Below are 22,171 nucleotides of genomic sequence, written 5' to 3'. Positions count from 1 at the left end.
AATGGAGGAGGAGGAGGAGGAGGAGGAGGAGGAGGACATGGATATACAGAGAAACATTTCTGGAATAGCTTGTTTTTTATCTTGAGCTTTGCCTCAAAGTATGGACTACTTTCAGTGTTATTAGCAATCTGAGGTGACAGATCCAGCACACTATAAATATTTTATTTACATCTGTACTATCAGGTTTGTGCATGCTAATTTCTTTGCTAAACAGAGCATTACTCTTTTGAAGCGAATCCCAATATTATTCCCCGTAAATACATTCCTTTATTTTTGGAAGTGTTCAGATAGAGCCAGCCTTTGCCAGCTGCTCTCAGTTGATGGGCAACTATCATTAACAAGTATTCCCTCTGAATGAAAAAGAAGTTGCCCAACTGACCATTAATAGCCAGGTAATTTGTACAACACATCTGCGCTATCCCAAAGTAAGGAATTATTTGAAGTAATTTCAAATAACAGTGTTTTCAAAGAACCTTTTGTGAACTTGTGGCTGAAAGAACAAATTCAAGATTATTTCCAGCAATGCCTCATCCGTGGTGATTTTGACCACGATAATTTCAAACTGATGGCAGGTAAGAATTATGTAACTTCAATGGCTAGTTTCACACTATTGGATACATTGCTTAAATGTTTATTCTAAAGATACCTTTCTGGAAATAAATCCCATTGAAACAGAAGGGACTTAATAACAAATGAATCATAGATATCTGTAGGTACTTTTACACTTTATAAGGCTATTTTTATAAGATTCATATTGCTCTTCTTCTTCTTCTTGCTAAAATGTGCCTGCTTTCCATTTAAATGAATATATAAGGTAGCTTAATAATACATCTCTGCTTAATAACAAGTTCCATGTAAGTCTCATCAAAACAGACTTCTTTGCAACTCAGTTTGTGTTGCCTTGGGTATTTCCAGTTATTGGTCTCTATATAATTTGTCTCTTACATATTGTTTATCTATCTGTCCATCCATATAGATGTCTCTTTTCTGATAATGATACCAGTGCTGAAAAATAAAGGATTAATAATTGTTTACTCTCATACCATATTTAATTAGACTGAGATGCCAAGACTAAACTTGTTGCTTATAAAGAATTCTATGCATCCTGTGGAAATATTTGAAAACTTTTGGTAAATGTTCTTGAGAGTATTAAAAACTATTTGCTGCCTTGCAAAAGAGACTCTGCTCTTTCTTTTCTTCTTGAAACCAAAATATAATGCTATCTTGAGCTCCGTAGGTCACATAGTTTTTAGCTTTGCCTGATCTATTTTTTTTTTTCTGTTATACGGGTGGATTTTAAATTTATTATATTGAGCATATTTGAACTTACATGTTTTTTTGTTTACCATCCGGTATTTTAGAATGAAATATAGGCTAAATCACTTTTAATACTTGAATATGCAAATAACACATGAACCTCTAGTATAATATTAAAACCAATTTAATAATATTTGCTAATAAATATTCAATCATTTCAAAGTAAAGACGATCCTGAAAGAAGTAATTCTTCTTAATACTACCATTGTCCAGATTAGCTATACTGTTTCAATATCAATCTTTATTGTGCTAAAACCAAATATGCATACAATGGAATATGACTCATTAGCTGAAGCCCATCCATATACTGAATGTCCTGCACCTCTACTCTGTGGGTAGTAGAAGAATGAATTCATGTCATTAGCATTGCAAGGTCTCTACTGAATTGAAATGGTTTGATCATTTATTTACTTAATTCAATCCATTTATTCTTTCTTGCTATTAGAGAAGCCATACTTTGTCTATGTCACTAATCCGACTTCACATTTACCTAAATTGAAACTAATGTATAGTTACGAAAGTGTGCCCAGGCAACAGAATCTAATGAGTGTCAAGGTCAAATGCAAAACTCAGAGTCACGAATATTATTCAAAATAGCTCTGACAGAGTTGACATTGCCTCCAACTCTACCAACACACTTTCCACAACTTTCAGAGAAGACTATTTCTTAGAGGAGAGATATTATTTGGTAGCCTAATTTGAGTCATCAGCTTAGAATTTTTATCAAAAGAGAAGATAAGACTTAGTTTCAGAAAAATGGTTCAAATCCATGGCCCAGGTTAGTTACTCAGTTATAGATGTACTAACGCATCTATTGTATGGTAGTCTGGAAACCATTTTGGTGTTCTCTAAGCTTGGTTGTTGTTGGGTTTTTTTTCCAGACGTTTCATTACCAAACTAGGTAACATCATCACATAGGTAAAGATGGTAACCAAAACTGCTAATCAAACATACAATGCACACATATTCGGACAAGTAAATAAGCTTGTATCTTAGCATTTCTAAAATATATTATGAACAAGTCATAATCCCAGTGCAATTGCTCTCTGCCAGATATTTGAGCTTTAAGAAGGCAAATATGTTCTTAGAGTGATGCAACTTCATCAAGGTGATTGGTTAACATATCCGTGTTTCCCCGAAAATAAGACCGGGTCTTTTTTTTTTTTTTGCCCCCAAAAGAGGCACCAGGTCTTATTTTCAGGGGGTGTCTTTTATACTCAACTCTGGCATCGACAGCCCCACCTAGCAGGCCCACTTCTTCTGACTGAAGGAGCAGCTTCATTCTGCAGCTGCATTCCAGCCTGCATTTTGCAGTCAGGCCTTTCTGGAAGGCCTATGCAGCCGAGTACCGAGCTATCCATAGCTCGGTTCTTAGCTGCAGTGGTCTTCCGGAAAGGCCTGTGACTGAGAAATACAGGCCTGGCTGCAGAAGATGCCACAGAAGAAGTGGGCTAGCGAGGAGAGGCCTGACTGCAAGCTTGTTTTTTTAGGTGTGTGCCTCATCCCAAAACTAGGGCTTATTTTGGGGGTAGGGCTTACATTAGGCCCACCCCCCAAAAAATCAAGCTAGGGCTTGTTTTCGGGGTAGGCCTTACTTTTGGGGAAACGGGATATTAGGAATGTTACTGAGGGAAATGCAAATAATTTGTTCAGGACATGTTCAGTAACAGAAGGTAGAACAGTGATGGCGAACCTTTTAGAGACCGAGTGCCCAAACTGCAACCCAAAACCCACTTATGCATCGTTGGGTGCCGGGTGGGTGTGGCCCATTGGGTGGGTGTGGCCCATTGGGTGGGCATGGCTGCGGTGGTAACAGCAGACTGAGTGGGACTAAAAAGTTAAATCAATCAATTCCAACTTTGCAAGATCTTTTTTTTTCCCACGAGAAGTTGAAATTGACTGATTGAACCTTTTTTTTTGTACACGGTGGCGGAGGCCTAAAGCGAAAAGGTTTTATAAAACCCAGCTGAAGGCCTAGGTAGGACTGGGGCGACGGTGCGTGTGCCCACAGAGAGGGCTCTGAGTGCCGCCTCTGACACCCGTGCCATAGGTTCGCCACCACTGAGGTAGAAGATTGGAATGAGTTCAGAATTAAGACGTTGATGTTGGCTTCTTTTGAAATGAGACTTCTGGATATATTCCATTTAATTAGGCTAAATAAATAAATTGGAATGTATTGATTTGGGATCCTGCTGATATTGTCAGAGTTTTATGTAACAAGAGCCAATTCATATTTCAGAAGTGGGAAAAAACAAATATGAAATAAAACCTTTGCCTTGGTGTTTTTACTTTATTTATCAAAGGTGGGTTTCAGTTGGTAAACATCTGAACAGAATTTGTCATCTCCAGATTCTGGAAGTCAAGTATTTCTCCTTTATCAAGTAGACCCCCCACTTAGGCTACTTCTATCCCCTTTAAAATATTTTGCTGCAGAATTATTAAAAATGGTGTCTTAGTTTCCAATAAGAGAGATCATAAAACCATGTAATTAGTTACCAATCTTTTTAATCAAAACCAATGAAACCCTTCACATCAAAGCTTCAATAACTGAAATAACTTTATAAAAATATTTATTTTAAGACTTGCAATCAGAATTAGGCTTCTTCATTCAAAAGTTATCAAATTTTATTGTCAATCATACTGGAAAAAATCTACAGAGGCATATTACTAGATGCTGACTGTTGCCTTTCAAACACATTTTCCTATGACAAGCCTTATAAATTACAACTGCTATAAAAACCTTCCATATCATGGTGGATGGATGACATAAAGAAGGACAGATGTTACTGCTCTAAGAATATTGGAGATTGGGCTTTTAAAATAATTATTTCTCCTGAACAAATATTAACACTCATATGATATTCATTTAATTACAAAGAAATAAACTACATATATAATATTGTTCATGTTTCTTCTCTCTATCATGTCATAAAGTAATTAAAGAAACCCATGTAAGAATTGCACTTTTGGAAAGCAAGACAATGCATCAACATCTGTCAGACATGAAATAGCAGTCCACGTGTGAAGGTTCAATTTAACTGATTCATTGCTAAAAGCCTATGCACAGGAATCTTCTCAACTAATGATCAGTACCTGAATTAGATAAGGGTCAGTGGCGATCAAGGGGGGCTGGACATAAAGATTCTAAACTGAATCCTCTTTTTAGTCCACCCCCTGGCTTTGCCATTTCTCCTCCTACACTGTCTGAAGACTTGTGTGGTAGCTCATAGAAAAGACCATCAGAAAGTCGCTGTGGTCTTCTGGTTTTGCGTCATGATAAGACAGGACACAGGAAGGCAGAGCTCTGCCTTCCGCGCCCAATTTTGCCCTGCTGGGGGCCCTGAAAAGGACCTAAAGTCGCTCCAAAGAAGCGATGAAGAAGGAGGGGTGCCTTGTTGATCATGGAGAGATGGTGGTCTCTCCGTTCAATCCAAGGAAAGCCCTTTAAACTGGCAGGGGAAAGACCGGCCACACCTCTGCAGCTGGCCATTAGCTGCTGACAACCAAAGAAGAAGAGTTTTAATTAGCACACCATAAACAGCATGTTTATTGTTATTGTTACTTCTATAATATTAGTAAAATATGATGAAGATGTTTATACCTAATTTTGTATATGTCAATAATATTAAGAATTGTAATTGTTTAATGAGGGGAAAAGGGAAGAAATATGGGAAAGAAAGGAAGAAATACTGGATTGTACAGTACTGAATAGATTTATATTGAAGAAGTTAATGTTAAATATGTGAACCCAGTCAACAAGTTGTTTACCAAGCTTTAAAGATTGTAATTTTTAAAAATTAATAAATCCTATAAAAAAAGGAAAGGTCACTGTAGATCAGCTTTTCCCAAATTGGCAGCCTCCAAAAGTACATCCAGATGAGACAGTAAGTCTCGAAATTCTCAAGATGGCCAAAATGAGTTCTTCCAAATACATTTTGCTAAAACATTTTTCCAAACATCTTTATGAAAAAGAAGTTCCTCAAAATTACTTCAAAGAAGAACAGAACTTTAAAAGATTTTGATGAAGTTATTCTAGCTGATGTTCAGGCTTTGAGGTAGTTATGAAATACCGAAAGATAAAAATACATGTTCTGATTTTCAGTGTACTGCCATCTCTCCACCAGTATGTAGCTCTCTGTTTCATTAACCCCCCACCCCCAAAATACCCTACACAAAATTTCCATTGACATGTATGTATGTATGTATGTATGTATGTATGTATGTATGTATGTATGTATGTATGCACGGTATGTATGCGTGCATGCTACTATTTATTGCCAACAAGGGAGATCACAGAAGATTTTCTTCCTCTGTTGGAGAAATCCAAATAAACTATTCATCCAATTTCTCTGGATGAATTGAGTGGACAAAGTCATAGACACAGTGAAATTCAAGATTATTTAGGAGAGGAAGAAAACTAAATGTACGTAGGACATTAAAAACATGTTAGTGTTGCATCTATACTATGCACAAATAGTATGTGAACATTCAAGATATGAGTTAATGTGAAGTAATATATAAAGAATTGAAACCACTGCATGTAGATAGTGACCTAACATTTATTTATAATAAAAACTTCTGCTATTACATTACCAGTTCTATTCTAGAGCTACTGCAACTCCCTCAGTTGTTCCTCTTTGTGTTTTGTTTGGAAAAGACATTAGAGGTTTCCAGAACCTCTAATTCAGTGATTCTCAACCTTTTCTTTACCATGGACCCCCTTTAAATACCTTTTGTGGCCATGGACCACCAAAACCTAACTCAAATTTTAAATCACAACATTTCTTCAAGCCTTCGGGGCCCTCTGTGATGACATCTCAGCCCCTCCAGGGGTCCGTGGACCACAGATTGAGAATCACTGCATCTATGTCCATGTCTGTATACAGGAAACCATAAGGTCACAAAAGATGCTGCACTGGATATACAAAGGAAACCAGCTGATATTTTAATTCTCTATTGAGAATTTGATAACAGATTGGGGTAAACAGTCTACAGTCACCCCCTTCCTATTCTATGATTCAATAATGCAATAGGTGAGTTCTGGGATATGCAAATAACGTCAAAAGACTTAACTTTCCTACTTTGGACTTACAAAAGAGACTTGTTAAAACTTGGAAGAATTCTATGAGAAGAGACAAAGACAAAATAGAAAGAAATCAAGTTCCAGGGCATTGTTTGGATGGATTAAAGATCAAGATTGTTAAAAGTAAAGGGAAAATAAAGATTTATTTGATCAAGGTTAAAATAGATTTGTTATCTGTGTTACCCCTTAATGGACTTTTGTTGATCAGGACTGATTAGCTTTGAGGATTTATTTATAGATAAGAAGAACAGATCATTTGTTTTCTTTTAAGAGAGGGTCTTAAGTTACTAAAATTTAATTTATACTTGTGATGAAGGGGGGAGGAGTCATTTCTTCATATATATATATTTTCTTTCCTATATTCTTATGTCTTCTTTGTTTCCTATTTTTTCTTTCTATTTTTTTTCCTTTTCTGAATTTTCTGTTTTTTTTCTTTTTATCCTTTTTTAGTTTATATTAAGTTTTTACCCTTTTAATGATAATTTTTAATAAAATTATTAAATAAAAAAAGGAAATAATAAAGCCACGGTGTAGGTATAGTTGGAAAAATACAATTCAGTCTCCGGTGTTCTCAAAGCACACCCTGAAGTGTAGGTGAAATATAACTGAAAAGAAACTCTAGCTCTGGAATAGGTAATCCAATATGCCAAAGGGTTCCCATAGGAACGTCGCATCTTTTATTTATATCTGCTTGGAAGAGCTGCCTCATTTGGAGTCTGACTTGTTCAATGTGCAGGCGGCATCCCCTGAAGTGGGGCTGCTGGAAACTTGTCTCCTGCTGCTAAACTACTACTTGGTGCTCTGAGCCTACTGTCATTCAGTGGTTACTGGCTTCTCATGGTTCATTACAAACCTTCATGCAACATTTTTAAGGCTCGACATAAAAAAGCATCTGCTGAGAAACATACTTCCCTACCTCTTGTCCTTGTAAAGCTACAGGCAAGTGCCTCGGTTGACTTGAAGGAATGGGAGGGTTGCTGCAAAACCCAGAAATGCTGCCTTTCTAAACATTGTAGCTTCCTGGCAAGGTTTCTGGGCTCGGAGTCAGAAACGTAATGATGTGACCATTCCCAGATTACTCTCATGAGAATGGAGGCATTGGCCGTGATTCCTAGATTTGAAGGAGCAAGAGGGTTAGCGAGCTTGTCATGTTTTCCCCTGGGGAAGCCAGGTGAGAGAGGCCTGCTTTGCTTTTCTAAAGTCTACCTGTGCAAATTTCGGAGAACATCTTTCAGACCTACCCTTTGGTTTAAGGCAGACATGTCAAACACAAGGCCCGGGGGCCTGATGCGGCCCGTGACGTGGTTTCATGTGGCCCGCGAAGCCATCCTGGAAACAGTGAGGGAACGGCCCCCGCTGCCTTGGCCCTGGCCCAGGCCGGCCAGGAGCCAATGTACAATTTTGTGGTGGCCATCTATGCTGAAATGTATTCAGTCTTAGCTCCACAAGGCTGTCTGGAAACAACGAGGAACCAGCCCCTGCTGTCGGCCCCACCCCCTGGGTGCATGCTGGGGAGGCATCACCCTTTGTGAGGAATGAAGAAATGCACCATCACCTGGAAGTGGCCAGCAAATGGCCCTTGCCTATTTCACATATCCGGCTTGATGGACTCCGGCGGAGGGGTTTCAGCAGGCAGGGAGGCTCCTCCAGTGGACCATGCCTTGGCACTTGCCCCAGTCCCACCCCCTTCTGCCAAAGACTCTCAGATCTGTCCCACTCCTGCCCAGGCCCCCACAGGCACCCTTGAAGTGAACGATGTAGAGCTGGCCATGCCCACACAATAGGCCTCACCCACTCCATCCATACCCACCCAGCAGGCCACACCACCCTGGCCACACCCATCCACCCCCCCAAGGGCAACCGCAATGCTGATGTGGCCCTCAGTGAAATTGAGTTTGACACCCCTGGTTTAAGGCATCGCTATTTGAAGGACACGGCAAATGCAACCCCCCTCCCCCAATATATCATGCACTTATTGAATGTTTAATACTTTTGCAAGAATTGGAAATTGGAAGAGACATCCAATTTGAAGAAAGTATCTTGGGGGTTTTTTCCCCCTCCAGAATCATTCCACAGTCTGGAAACACTTATCAAATTTCTTGTACAACAAGCTTGTTTCATGAAAAAGATTGATGTCTGTACACATGACAGCATAGAACAAATCAAAGAATCATGAGCTTGGAGACCATTCAGCCATGTGAAGAGGTCAGGCAAGAAGGAATAGGGACAGGCTATCAAAATGGAGAGGAAAGCATGAATCATGAGCTGCAGCCTATATGGAAGGCCTATCATCCTCTATTTGGGGGAAGAGAAGTACACAAGCCCCATTTCATATTTCATCTGAATAACTTTGGCAAACCATTAAGTCAAATGTCAGTGTTTTTGGTGTTGAGTCGCTTAAGTTGCAAACTTACAGTTTCCTGGAATTGAACCCTATTGAATTTAATGGGGTTCATTTTGGAGCATAGACCGCCTGAGTTAGGAATAATATGCAGCTGCTAAAAAGGTGAATGAAGTTTTAGTCTGTATTAATGGAATAATCCTTTGCAAAGCACAAGGAAATAAATTTTGCAGTAGGCAAAATTATAGCAGGCATAATTTAAATTCTGTATCTAGTTGTGAATATTGCTCATTAAGAATGTAAACAAATTGGAATGACCCATACAAGAAGATGTACAGAATGGAGGCAGGACAGCTGATCTGTGGGGTGGGAAAGAAGAAAGAAAAAGTTGGAAGAGCTGGATCATTGAAGAAAACATTTGGATAAACATTTTAATTATCTGAATTTAATTATCTTGTAGGCCAGTAGATTGGTATCTTCAAAAGAATCTGGATAGTATCTATTGAGAATTTGATAACAGATTGGGGTAAGCAGCCTACAACCCACCCACCCGCTTCCTACTCTTTGATTCAATTATGCAATAGGCGAGTTCAGATTTTACTTCTCTGTGTAAAGCTTAGACGGTGAGTAAATTGCTTATATTGTAACCATCTTTGGTGGATTATTCTGATTCTTAGCAATATGTAAAATGTACTTTCATATAATATAAAATTTCACCTAATATGTTATTCCACGAAAATAAACCTATAAACAGGAACTGACATTATTCATGTCTCTGTTTATATGTGCTTATGCGCATATCCTTCCCCTTTTACTCACAGCCTGCCTGTAAGTCAAGTGACAGCTCACAACTTACTTTCTTCCTTAAATATCAGTAAGTTCACAAACCTGGCATAATATTTCTTCTTGTGCTTGAACTCCTCAAAGCATGAATGCCAAGCTACATTTATTAGACCAAAGTGGGTACTTAATGGACAGGATAAAAAATGGTTGTTGGATTTTCAATGTTCCAGAAAAATCTCAGTTGAGTTCTGTAACTCCGAAAACATTTTTTTTCCCATTTAGTTTACCTTCAGTAAATTGTTTTGTATAAATATTGAAATGTTAGATTAAAAAAACCCTTTCATTATTAGCTAACGACTGATACTCTTTTTTAAAAAGGTGCATTAGTGAACATAACTTTATGGAAAATTAAGTAATTATTGTGTATATTATTTCCTCTGGAGAAAACAATGGATTTTCACCAACACAGGTACAGTAAATCCTATAGATGCATTTTACTGTTGCTAGGGTCATTTTTTTAATTAGAAAAATACTCTTAAGATCTTTTTGGGTGGAACTTGACAGGATAATAGAATTAGATTTGTTGAATTCCACTAAACTGTAAAGTAACGCGTCATCAGCTTCACTTACTTTTCAAATATTTTTCTGTAGTGGAGCTCATCCATCTACCTCTGCTCACACATAAAACCATGAAAGCAAAAGGCCAAGCCAATCAGTCATCTAAGAGACAGAATGTTATACATTTAGCAATGATTGCAGACTGTGCCCAGTTCTTCCGGGTGGAACACAAACTGTCTGTGCAAAGGACCATGTCCCCCCCCCCAATCTGGGTCTAAATATTATTCCAAGATTCTTTTATGCGTGCTAACCTGACAAGGTGCCATTTAAAGCAATCATGCCCAACATGAACAAATTTCCCATTCCGCTCCCATTCTGCTTGGGTGAGGCCGGTTCCACCAATCTGCACCCACAAGCTCTCTTTTGAAGACCTTTGCATTTACAATAATGCTTTCTTCAACGACATTAATCCACCATTCCTGAGTACCCCTGAAGACAACAAGCCAGGAGTCTCATCTTCCCCCTCTTCTAAACACATCCATATGCTAAACCAAGCAGGGAAGTTGCCAGATGTGCCACTTTCCCTGCTGATGGGTTCTTGTGGGGCTGGGAAATTGGAGGAATCTAGATGGTTGCACTGGACTAGACAATCTTTGTGTCTTCTATCTTGCCCCTTTCAAAAAAGAGAGGCCAGTTGTAAAATCTTTCAGATTGGTGCTGGGATCTCTTTTTCACCTGTGTCTCTTATTCTGGAATTGTCACTTGTTTACAGCCGTTGATTTACAACAGCTCATTTAGAAACTGTTCGAAGTTACAACAGCACTGAAAAAAGCGATGAGCATTTTTCACACTTACAACTGTTGCAGCACCCCCCCTGGTCACATGATCAAGATTTGGACACTTGGCAACCGGCATGTATTTATGATGGTTGCAGTGTCCCGGGGGCATGTGATCACCTTTTGCGACCTTCTGACAAGCAAATCCAACGGGCAAGCCAGATTCACTTAACAACCGTGTTGTTAACTTAACAGCTGCACTGATTCACTTAACAACTGACTCAAGAAAGGTTGTAAAATGAGGCAAAATTCACTTAACAACTGTCTCACTTTGCAACAGAATTTTGGGCTCAACTGTGGTCGTAAGTTGAGGACTACCTGTACTGATGAGGCAGCACAGCAGGAAGAAAAGGACTTCTGAAGTCACACGCAGAGAAAGAGGCAAGCTTGCAACCCGATTCTTGGCAAGCTTCCTCAGGAGAAGGAAACCAAGGCCCACCAAGTTCAAATTATGGTTCAGATAAACACCCCTAGAATTCCAGTCCAAGTAAGGGAACATTACCATTCCTACATGACAGCCCTCACTTCAAACAGATAGCTTCTTCCCCCTTCTCTCATTCTCTGGCCTTTTATTCTGGAGGCTTGAAAGAAATAGTCTCATCCACTACAAAAGCCCCAGTCATTATTGCCTCTCTAAAAGTCTAAATGCATCATCTGGAGATCTTCCCACCAAACCTACTTCTGGGAAGGAAAATCCTTCCTATCTACATCTAACCAAATGAGCAGGCAAGGATCTCAACAAGAGATTTTCTCAGAAGCATAAGGACCGGGACTGGTGGGTTTCTCTACCTTTGTCCCTCCCCTCCCACCAAATGTCTACAACTGCCAGGAAGACAGCTACAATTGTCCCTCTTAAACTGGCCTGAGCTGGGGAAGGAAGCAAATTTTGACAGACATCTTAACAGGCAGATAACAGCCGGGGCACTGATGATGTTACCTAGTTTGGTAGTGAAACGCCTGCAAGAAAACTACCAAGCTCAAGAGCACCAAGGACCCTAGATATTAACAATCTGTCCAGGCTTGCTCTGGTTTGGGGCTAGTGTTTTATTTATTTTTATTTATCAAATTTAGAAACCACACATCTCCCTCACAAAGCGACTTTGGGTGGTGTACAGCTAAATTATTAACAGCATAAAAATGAATAAAAAATTTAAAATAGAGGCTGGATAGTTAAAATAGTTTTACCCAAGGGCCTTCAAAAATAATGCTATTCTGGAATAGTGCTATTCCAATAACAGTACTATCAGTAGTACTAATAATACACTAATAATAATAATAATAGTACTAATAGAACAGTACTATTCCAGTAATAGTACTAATAGTATTATCACTGTTAATACTAATAATATACTATTACTATTACTACTACTATTAGTAGTAGTATACTATAATAGTACTAATAGTAGTATTCCAGAATGACACCATTCCAGAATAATGTCCAAGAAAAGTCTCATGATTAGCTGATATCAGCTGATTGTTGGGCGATTTTTGAACTCAACCATGCAAAGCATTTGTACCAAACTTGAGCGAGAGTTTAGAGCAGTGGTGGCGAACCTATGGCATGTGTTGCCCAGCCCTGCCTCCCCCCACAACCACCTCCTCACCAGCAGCCTGCCCGGAGGAGAGGGTCCCCCAGGTGCGGCCCACGTGGAGCAGCGTAGCCAAACACATGGCGGGCCAGGTAGCAGGGACAAGACTCCGCCCTTGTGCCCCATCACATGCAGATGATGCTGCGGGGTGCGGGTGGAGGGCATGGCCGCCATGGCGCTGCAAGGCTGCCTGGGCGATCTGTGGTGAGTATCCCTGCAGCAGGCGGAGCAGGAGGCGGAGCGAGGGGCAGAGTGGGGGCAGGCTGTTTTTTGGGCACTCGGTCTCTAAAAGGTTCACCATCACTGGTTTAGAGCTTTCCTGAAGAGCACTAACTTAATGTTCAAAAACATCCTGAACCACTTTGAAGTAACAGAGAGAAAGCCAGCTTTTTATATTCCAGTTCAGTGTGCAATGTCCTGCAACCAGCACTGGACTTATCTCGTTCAGGCTGCCTAGGTCTCCAAGCCAAGGATAAACTTAGAGATCTGGATGGAACAAGAAAGAGCCTTGACCCTGAAAGCAGAAGAGAAAAGAAGCCCAGGGGACAGAGGGAAAAGGCTGCACTGCTCTAAAGCAACCAACAGATGGCAGGCTGATCCCACTCCCTAAGGAGCACCTATTGTTACACCAACTCACTGGCCCTTGAAACACATTGGATTGCACCCATGGCATATATCGTCATCCACAAACTGTCCAACTCTCAAGGTTGGAGTAGCATCAATAACATCATCATAAAATTGGGATACGTGGATAAGTGTATATGGACATGTGTGCTAGTATGTTTGGCAGAAAGAGACAAACTGGGATGCATTTGCATTTTGCATATGCTCAGTCTATCAGTCAGTTTTTCTTTCTCCACATCCCAAGGAGAGGCTCACGTGCTATTGGGCTACTGTAACTTTGCTAATAAAAACGGACCATATTTACAGAAGGATGAAGTAAGTAATTTCACACCTCCTTAACTCTGTATGTGGGTTTTAGGCACACAGCTCGGCAAACATTCTTCGTCATTGTGTGCAGCCTTGTAGTTTGTGCAGCTCAGATGAGCTCGGAGAGACAAAGGGTGTAACAATGTACTGCAATAGTTGTGAGCACACAGCACTGAGTCACTCCTGCTCTCAATTTGTATGTTTTTTTAAAAAATTAAAGCCTCGAGAAACCATTGTCATCCGAAAGCTAGGTCATTAATCTTCTCAGTATGTCATATAATTGGGAAAAAACCCCCACTGAATCTGCAGAAACCATCTTCATTTTAGTTTATATTTTGCCTCTGGGTAACTCTTTCAATGTTTTATTTATAGGACAGGAGTTAGTTAATTTGTATTGCATAGAATTTGAAGGGGGAAGTCTTCTGCAACCCTTTGGGTTCTGCAGGAACCCATTTCAACCAGCTAATAAGCTTGGGTGGCGTACTGTTGTGAACATTAAATTACAGTAGCAGGGAAGCTGCTGTGATAACTACTTTCTTCACCCTCTTGGGCATCCGTAGTATAACCTAAATGTGTCACTTGCTTATTCTTTCATGCAAATCTATTACATGCTGCAGCATGAAAGAGGAACTAATATAAAATCCTCTAATATGCCCTGAATCTTGTTGCTTTCCTCACAAATTCATTGCTGTTCCAGCCCCTTGCATGTTATCTAAAGGAGATCCTCCCCCCAATCTGCATTTCATCACATATGGATCATGGTTTTGGATTTGCTTCAAATCAAATATTATGCTATGATATTTTTAGATATCGATGTCTGACTCATGCTCATTTTGACACTGTAGTACTAGCACATGAACTAACTGAATGAAATGGTTTGGGCTCATCTCCAGAAAAAGGATGGGAGATGATTCCTTCAAGAAGACTAAATTATACGTCTACCTGGGATCTTCATTGCTAGGTACTCCAATAGTATCAATACAGTACTTACGGGCTAAAGAGACTCCCTTGTTGCCATAGTTATAATTAAATCACTTTCTCCTGGCCCAGGAAATGAAAATTATGGCATTAACGTCTCCCAAAGTCCACAGTGTTATGCAACAAGATGTTTCAGCAGTTAGAATCTCTGAAGCACAGTGATATTGCTCCCTGCTCTTACTCAATTCAGATTGAGCTAAAAATTGGTTTGGCTAGATCAGGGGTGGGGAACGATGGCCCTTTTGTAACTTGTGGACTGCTGGCTCAGAATTTGGGGAGTTGAAGAAGTCCACAAGTCATAAAGAGGGCATCTTTCACCATCTCTGTTCTAGAGTGATGTGAGACACAAAAGCCCATCAGTTCCTTTTCTAATGCAAGTTATGGCACTGAGTCTGTTACCAGGATGAAGAAAATCTTATATAGAATTCTGTAATCATTTCTGTCCATGGCCACTACATAGCAGGCCTTCTAGATCTAACATGGAAAAAAGTAGATTAGTTCCACTGCTGTTGTGATATCAAATCTAAAAGCACAATTACATTTTTTAAAAAGAACTTTAAAGAACTGTTTTCAGGAATAGATTGAGGCCATTGGAATTGGTGGGGCAAAAGCAGGATGATAAATGGCAAGTGAAGCTAGAAATTATTTTCCTACTTGAGACTTAGCATTTTCTAGAGCCATTCAACTATTGAGGCTTCAAAGTAACAAGAGAAAAGAACAATGAGAAAAAGCTTTATATCATTTCAGCAAGAGAAGGACGATGCTATGAAGATGCTTTTAATTCACTATTGGAAAAATGCCCAGAGTCAATGGTAGGTATAGCATCTTAATTCTGGTTGTGCCTTTCAATCTTTTCTGTTATAATGACACCAAGAATGCTTAGTAAACAGCTTTAGCAAGTTATAACAATAGGACTAAATAAAGGTTAACATCACATGAAAGCCAGTTTGGTGTAGTAGTTAAGGTGCTGACCTAGAAACCAGGAGACGGTGAATTCTAGTTCTGCTTTAGGCTTGAAAAACCAGCTGGATGACTTCAGGCCAGTCACTTGCTGTTAGCACAACTTACCTCACAGGGTTATTGTTGTGGGGAAAATATGAGGAGGAAGGAATATTATTCATGTTCACTATTAGAGTTATTTATAAAAAAGTAATCACGGGATAAAAATCTAATAAATAAATATAAAACTCTGCACTGATCTATCTGAAACAGCCTTTTCAAAGAGGTAAAGCAACAATGATTAGCAAATTCTCCAGTTCCGCCAAAAAGTAAAAGAAGTTACCAGCTTTCCTTAAAAAAAAAAGTAAATAAAGCCTACTTTATTAATTATGGGAATGTCCAAACAAGCATATATATAAGAACTGACTGCTTATGCAGAAGACCTAGGAAGGAAGTCTGAATAGAGAAAGCAAGGTGGCATTTAGAAGTTCCCCAAATTTAAGCTGGTTTGTTGATAGATTGTTTTTGACCTTCTTTACAAAGAAAAACTACTATTGTGCGTATTGATTCTGTGACCCTTTCAAACATTTTATTCCTTAATGAGGTGCTAAGAGCAATTTGAATAGTCAAGAATTGGTCAGGCAGTTCTTTGAATCCCACAGGCTAAGGAAGGTATCCATGTGGTCTTTGTGCTTACCTTTGGGACCTTGTCCCATGAGCTCTTGAATTCAAGGCGTATTCCAGTTCAAAACGAGTACGCAAAGCAGCAACATGGCTGCGTCCAGGGCATCCCCGAGGGGCTAGGCAGTCTGATGAGGAGGATGGTGACAAGGAACCACTGCTGTTGCTGGAGGCTGGTGACATCAGCTGGAGATAAAAAAGAGGACATTATCAGTATCTATTTATGACAATCCAAAAGTCTTATTAGAAAGGCTGATATCCCTCCTATGTGTCACAAATGTTTTTGATAATGTCCTCAGCTATTTCCGCTTATGGTGTTGTGCTAGTTTTTGATTGTCCTATGCAGGGCTTTTTTTTGTCATAGAACGCCCAGAACGGAGTTCTGGCATCTTTTTTGGATGGAACCTTGTAGGTTAGGCAAGGCGGGTTGTATGACATGTGTGAGTTCCAGCACTTTTTTTTTTTTTTTTTTACAAAAAAAAGCACTGGTCCTATGGAGGAGAGCCATGGTAATCTATGGCTGTGGAAAACTTTTTGCTGCATTTTTTTTGTCCAAGGATTTAAGTCATCTCTCTTATTACAGATATAGAGTGTAAATCAGTCTTCTTTGATTGGCTATTAAAAATGTATAGTTTCTTTATGATGGATGTAACAGTATTGCTATATTTATTACTGCAATGAGACAATTTTCCATATTATCTTACAGCAACATATTTAAAATCAATGCCTTCAGTTTGTTGTATAGTTGGAAAGTGTATGGTGTTTGCAGGGCTTTTTTTGTCATAGAACGCCCAGAACGGAGTTCCGGCACCTTTTTTGGATGGAACCTTGTAGGGTAGGCAAGGTGGATTGTATGACGTGTGAGTTCCGCCACCTTTTTTTTTTTTTTTTTTTTACAAAAAAAGCACTGGGTGTTTGCATCACAGAAAAAATGAGGCAAATCATTAGAATAGGCAATACCAAATGTGAATAAACAAGTAAAATAATAGAGCTGCAACTTTCTAATGCTTAAGGCTAATAGTAGCATATCATGTGAAGTTTTTTTTTCTGTAGGAATGAGAAAATGTAATTATTTTTTTTAAAAAATTTTCAATCTACCAACTCAATTTCATGTAAAGTTAATCAGAGACGAAAGAAACTCTCAATTTAACAGAATAATGGAATGGGTGTCTGTTAAATCTAAATGTACGATAAATTGGAAGGGAATTAGTTGTATGTGTAAAATGCTGTTAATGCATGGTAAAGTGTGAAATGGGATTTTATACAAGGATAAAATGGCTTTATGTATGTAGAAAGTAGCAAATGGAATTTTATTCATGTATAAAACAACATTCGATATGTGCATTACACCTGAGAAAAGCAATTCTCTAGACAGTATAGCACTAAAGCGAGGAAGGTGAGAATATGGGTGTGCATAACATTTACTTATTACTCATTTCTTAAAGAATAAGAGGGAAAAAGAGCATGAAAAAGGGAAAACACGGTTGATACAGAAATTCAATATAAACAAGTAGATTAAGAAATTAATGAGATTGTATAGTTAGAGCTCAGTAATGATTGATGAGAAATTAACCAAAACCCCCCAAAGTATATTAAATTATTTTAACAATGTGTGAAAGGGTTTGTATCTTTGAGTTGAGTTCCAAAATCTCTACTCTTTGTTATTTAAAATGTAGAAAGAAAGAAAGAACTAAAACATTATAAACATTAGTTTCCAAATTCCCCTTTGTTATAGTCTGACAGGAGAAAGGAATTAATTGCATAGAATATGCCCTGCATAGTTTCCCCACTTTCAGCCACATACTTAGTAGACAGGAGAGATTAGAATGCTTTTGTGCTGCACATCAGCCTAGTTTAAGAGATCCAAGGTTATAGTCACTGTTAAATAAGAGGAATCAGAGTAGTTTTATTGGATGGTATTTTACTGATTGGTCTTATTTTTTCATTACTTTTTATTTATTATATATTATTTATTATATAAACTCTTATAAATAAGAATTTCTTATTTTTTATTTTTTATTTATAATAATAAGGTGGTGCAGTGGTTAGAATGCAGTATTGCAGGCAAACTCTGCTCACAGCCTGGCATTTGATCCTAATAGGTTCAAGATTGACTCGGTCTTCCATCCTTCCAAGGTTGGTAAAATTAGGACCCAGATGGTTGGGGACAATATGCTGACTCTGTAAACCACTCACACAGTACCAGAAAGCACTATGGGGCGGTATATATAGCTAAGTGCTATTTATTGGATGTTATTTGGCTGGTTGTTTGAAGACCTATAGTACTTTGGAATGTGAGTTGTTCCTAGGCAAGATGCATCCTCTGTAGAGCACTTGAAGGAATCTCATACCCATACATGGAAGCAAGATGTCTTAATATTAATTATACAAAGTGTATGTGATCCAAAACCATACTTCTTGATTACAATCACTATTTACAAGACATGATTACCCATCTAACACATGCAGATCTTGGGATAGCTGTTCATGGTTTGTTCTGGAATTATAAATATTTTGCTTCCCTGTCACTCCAAAACCAGTCATTTCCACCTCCCAATGATGGGATTTAAGGAGATATTTAAGTGAATACAAGGCAACCTGTAACCCATTGGGTCTTCCTTTCAGAGATATTTCCTTACTTTATCAGAGAAACCAAATGACCATGGGGAAAAAGGGGGGGAGTGGGTGACTTCTAACTTCCAGCTTATGTTGCTTGTGGGAAGCTGACGGGAAGTATCAGAAATCCATCCTTCTTTTGGCTGAGCCACAGAACTGCCTGCCACTTTGCTGGGGGGGGGACAGTCAGGGACTGCAAGTAAAACAGTACCCCCACTCCCCATCCTGGCATGTCTCCAAGAGGAGGATGTAGGGAGGGTGCTGTACAAGTTGTGAAGGGTGCACAGAATGCATGAGAGGTATCACATGGTTCAAGAAGGGCACATGGGGTGCAGCATGGGTTGGGAAGGTGGGCAGGCAGTGGTGGGATTCAGCCAGTTTGCACCAGTTCGGCACAACCGGTAGCTAATTTTTTGTTACCCAGGCCCAGAAGGGTCTTCCGGAAGTGGCATCCACATAGAGAACTGGTTGTTCACATATTTGAATCCCACCACTGTGGACAGGGTATGCCTATGTGAACAAGAACTGTCAGAAAGATTGGGGAGAATGTACAGGCCAGGAAGAATGCATGGGTATACCTAGGCATATGAAAGGTGTTGTGCTGGTTGGGGAGGATGTGTGTGTGGGGGGATGACATGGGTCAGTGAGGGCTTAGAGGTTTACAGAATTGGTCAGGAATGGTGTGCAGGGGTGTGCAAGTGGCTGGTATGGCACGAGCACCGAGGGGATGGGGACGTTGCACAGGTGGAGGGAGCCTTACCTGATCAATTTGATAGTTTCTTTGATGTCTTCCCCTTTGCTGACACTCTGCTAGCTTCCCACAAGGAAAGATTTTGCTTGTGGGAAGTTGGCAGGGAGCATCAGCAATCATAGTCAAACTTACACATCCTGCTGGTTTCCCCACTGACTTGTGGGAAGCTGGCAGAGAGTGTTGGAAATGACGATCATGCGACTGTGGCTGACTATGGCAGTGCTGAAGTAGCAACAGCATAGTTGCAATGAACAGCTTTCCTAAGTGTTATTACTAAGGGAGTAACATGGGGCCCTGAATTCTCTAAGTTAGTTCATTTAAACTACCTTGGTTCAAACATTGTTGCCTTACGATGCACTGTTTCACCTAATTGAAGGTTACATACAAATAGATGCAACAGTTTTAGTAGTATATTGATTTAGTCTAGATAACATATACATGGTTACAAATGTCCAGATAATTACACTACAGCATGAGTAGAGCAATTTTCTCTCCATTGGAGCTGATATCATTTACTATCCCATCCACTGGGCAGAGTTAAGAATGTGTATATTTTCTTATTAAAAGGATCATTTCTTAGTGAAAACCTGTTTATTTTTTTTATTCTACTTAATGTGAAAGACACGACTGCCTAAGTAGGAAAATCATTGAACGTAGCCTCTTTCCTACATTAATAAACAGATTCTGTAAAGTGGCAATAATGGATAATTTAATTTTTTATGCTTGTATACCAGAAGTAACTTTTTCAGACAACAAACATGTCCAAGAAGTAACATAAAAGTGCTACACTATGACACAGCATTTCTTTTTTTTTTTGGAAGCAATATCAAAAAGCATATTTCATTTTCTGAAAAGAAAAGGGAGGCATAAATCCAAAGAATCTTCATGCCTCAGTCCACATGACTGACTAAGATTCTACTTAACACTCCCTTTATGTGACACTGGAACTTCATTCTTTCATTAACATAATGCCTGGCTAGCTAAATATTGCTCTTATATTGCTTTGAAATGTATACAAGTTCCCCTCCTGGACTGGAATTCAGATGAACGGTTGTCAGTGTATTAGAATAGCGAGCTCTTTTTGAGGTGGCAGTTAAAAGCGAAATATTGTTTCCCTTTGCTGCATCCAAGAAATACGCACAGTGAGTCCTCTGAAAAGTATTTCCAACCTCACGTAATATGACCTGGGCATTTTACAGTATCAAGACCACATCTGGCCCTTTGGCTATCCCTGTCCAGCCCATGTGAGGTCAATTGGAAATTAGATATCAAATGTAAATTAATGTACTGCAGGGGCAGGAGAAGAAGCCGAGTTGGGTCCAGTTTTGTGCTGTTGCTAGCTGCTCTTTCAGTCGGCTGGTGGCCATAGGAGGGTGAGGAGAGAAAGTGCTTTTCTGCATCCACGCAGTGCTGGCTCCTCACCTGGAGCAGCCTGAGAAGATGAACGCGTGTGAGGGGACCTGGGCTTGGCCACCCACCACTGCTTCGGTCAAAGCGCGGCCTTGCAGGTGAACCCAGCCAGGAGCTATGAGTTCAGTCCTCCACAAAAGTCCTAGTAGCTCATGTGGTTCCTTGAGAAAATTAATTGTCTACCCCTGTATTATCACCTGCTGCTGCTGGAACCTGGAAAGTAAAATGGATGATGGGAGCCAGCACCCTGACCCTTCCACTTAAGAGTGATGAAATACCTTGGAAACTTTCCTAAGGCACATACATAGGAGGTATTTCTAGGAACTGGTTGATAAAATCAAACATACTTACAGTGTACCAATATTTATCATCCATACAGTGAAGTTAAGCTTGGCCAGCTCAACCATTTATTTTAGAAAATACTTGATCCATTTTTTTTCCTTCCCTTTGCCCTGGTGAAAGGTATCCTTTTCCCTGATGAAACATGAAAGCTCGGGTCAAACTAGGGTTTAGCTCTAGAACCTGTTTTAAAAATCAAGAATAATAGTAATAGCACTTAGACTTATATACGACTTCGCAGTGCTTTACAGCTCTCTCTACGTGGTTTACAGAGTCAGTATATTGTCCCCCAACAATCTGGGTTCTCATTTTATCGACCTTGGAAAGAGGGAAGGCTGAGTCCACCATGAGCCAGTGAGAATTGAACTGCTGGCAGTCAGCAGAATTAACCTACAATACTGCATTCTAACCACTGTGCCACCATAAAGCTATTGTAAGGCCTTGGAAGGGAGCAAGTTTGGTGTAGTGCTTAAAGGCCCCAGGATATAAATGGGAAGATCGTGAATTCTAGTCTTGACTTAGGCAAGAAGATATGGCCTCAGTTCTACATATCTGAAACTAAGAAGTTATGGAGCTGATGTCAGGCTCCAAAAAGCAAGAAAGATACACATAGTTATTTTTGAGCCATTTCCTTTATTGTTCCTCATCCATAGACAGAAATCTTGTCCAACTAGAGCAACAATTTGCATTGTTAAAGATATACTCTGAGAATTCTAGAGAAGAACTAACTTGACCCTCTTTCTCCCAACCAAACTATCTAAACTTTGCTGTCTCTTGCTCCTCTGGAATGTAGCCCCTCTGTCCTGGGAATCCAGATTATATTCCACCATACCCTAGACAGAACATTAAACATACAGAACTTTCAAATACAGCAGGTTTTTTAAAGCTTACTGTGTTTCTTATATCATTAAATGATATAGTAAGTAGCTTTTGCTATTTCCATGCTTAGGACTTCTCTTTTATGATCTGCAATTCTGATAATATTCCAGTGGAAGAAGTGACTGTGGCATCACAGGGCAT

The 22,171-nt window shown here is 39.5% G+C and overlaps 1 protein-coding gene across 1 annotated transcript in view; it reads right to left on the bottom strand.

Moving 5' to 3' along the window:
* The window catches only part of LOC107285059 (serine/threonine-protein kinase TNNI3K), a 184,219-nt gene that overhangs the window by 2,723 nt on the left and 159,325 nt on the right, over window positions 1-22,171 (bottom strand). The window contains exons 23-24 of the mRNA XM_029283589.1: window positions 16,052-16,221; window positions 11,230-11,241 (exon numbers count right to left, since the gene is read on the bottom strand). Of these exons, the coding sequence (XP_029139422.1) occupies window positions 11,230-11,241; window positions 16,052-16,221 (182 nt within the window). The remainder of the gene's footprint in view (window positions 1-11,229; window positions 11,242-16,051; window positions 16,222-22,171) is intronic.

The sequence above is a fragment of the Protobothrops mucrosquamatus genome, unplaced genomic scaffold (genome assembly GCF_001527695.2).
Source record: "Protobothrops mucrosquamatus isolate PMUCROS unplaced genomic scaffold, P.Mucros_1.0 scaffold142, whole genome shotgun sequence".
In the NCBI taxonomy this organism is placed as follows: domain Eukaryota; kingdom Metazoa; phylum Chordata; class Lepidosauria; order Squamata; family Viperidae; genus Protobothrops; species Protobothrops mucrosquamatus.
This window is presented reverse-complemented; position numbering and strand designations above follow the sequence as displayed.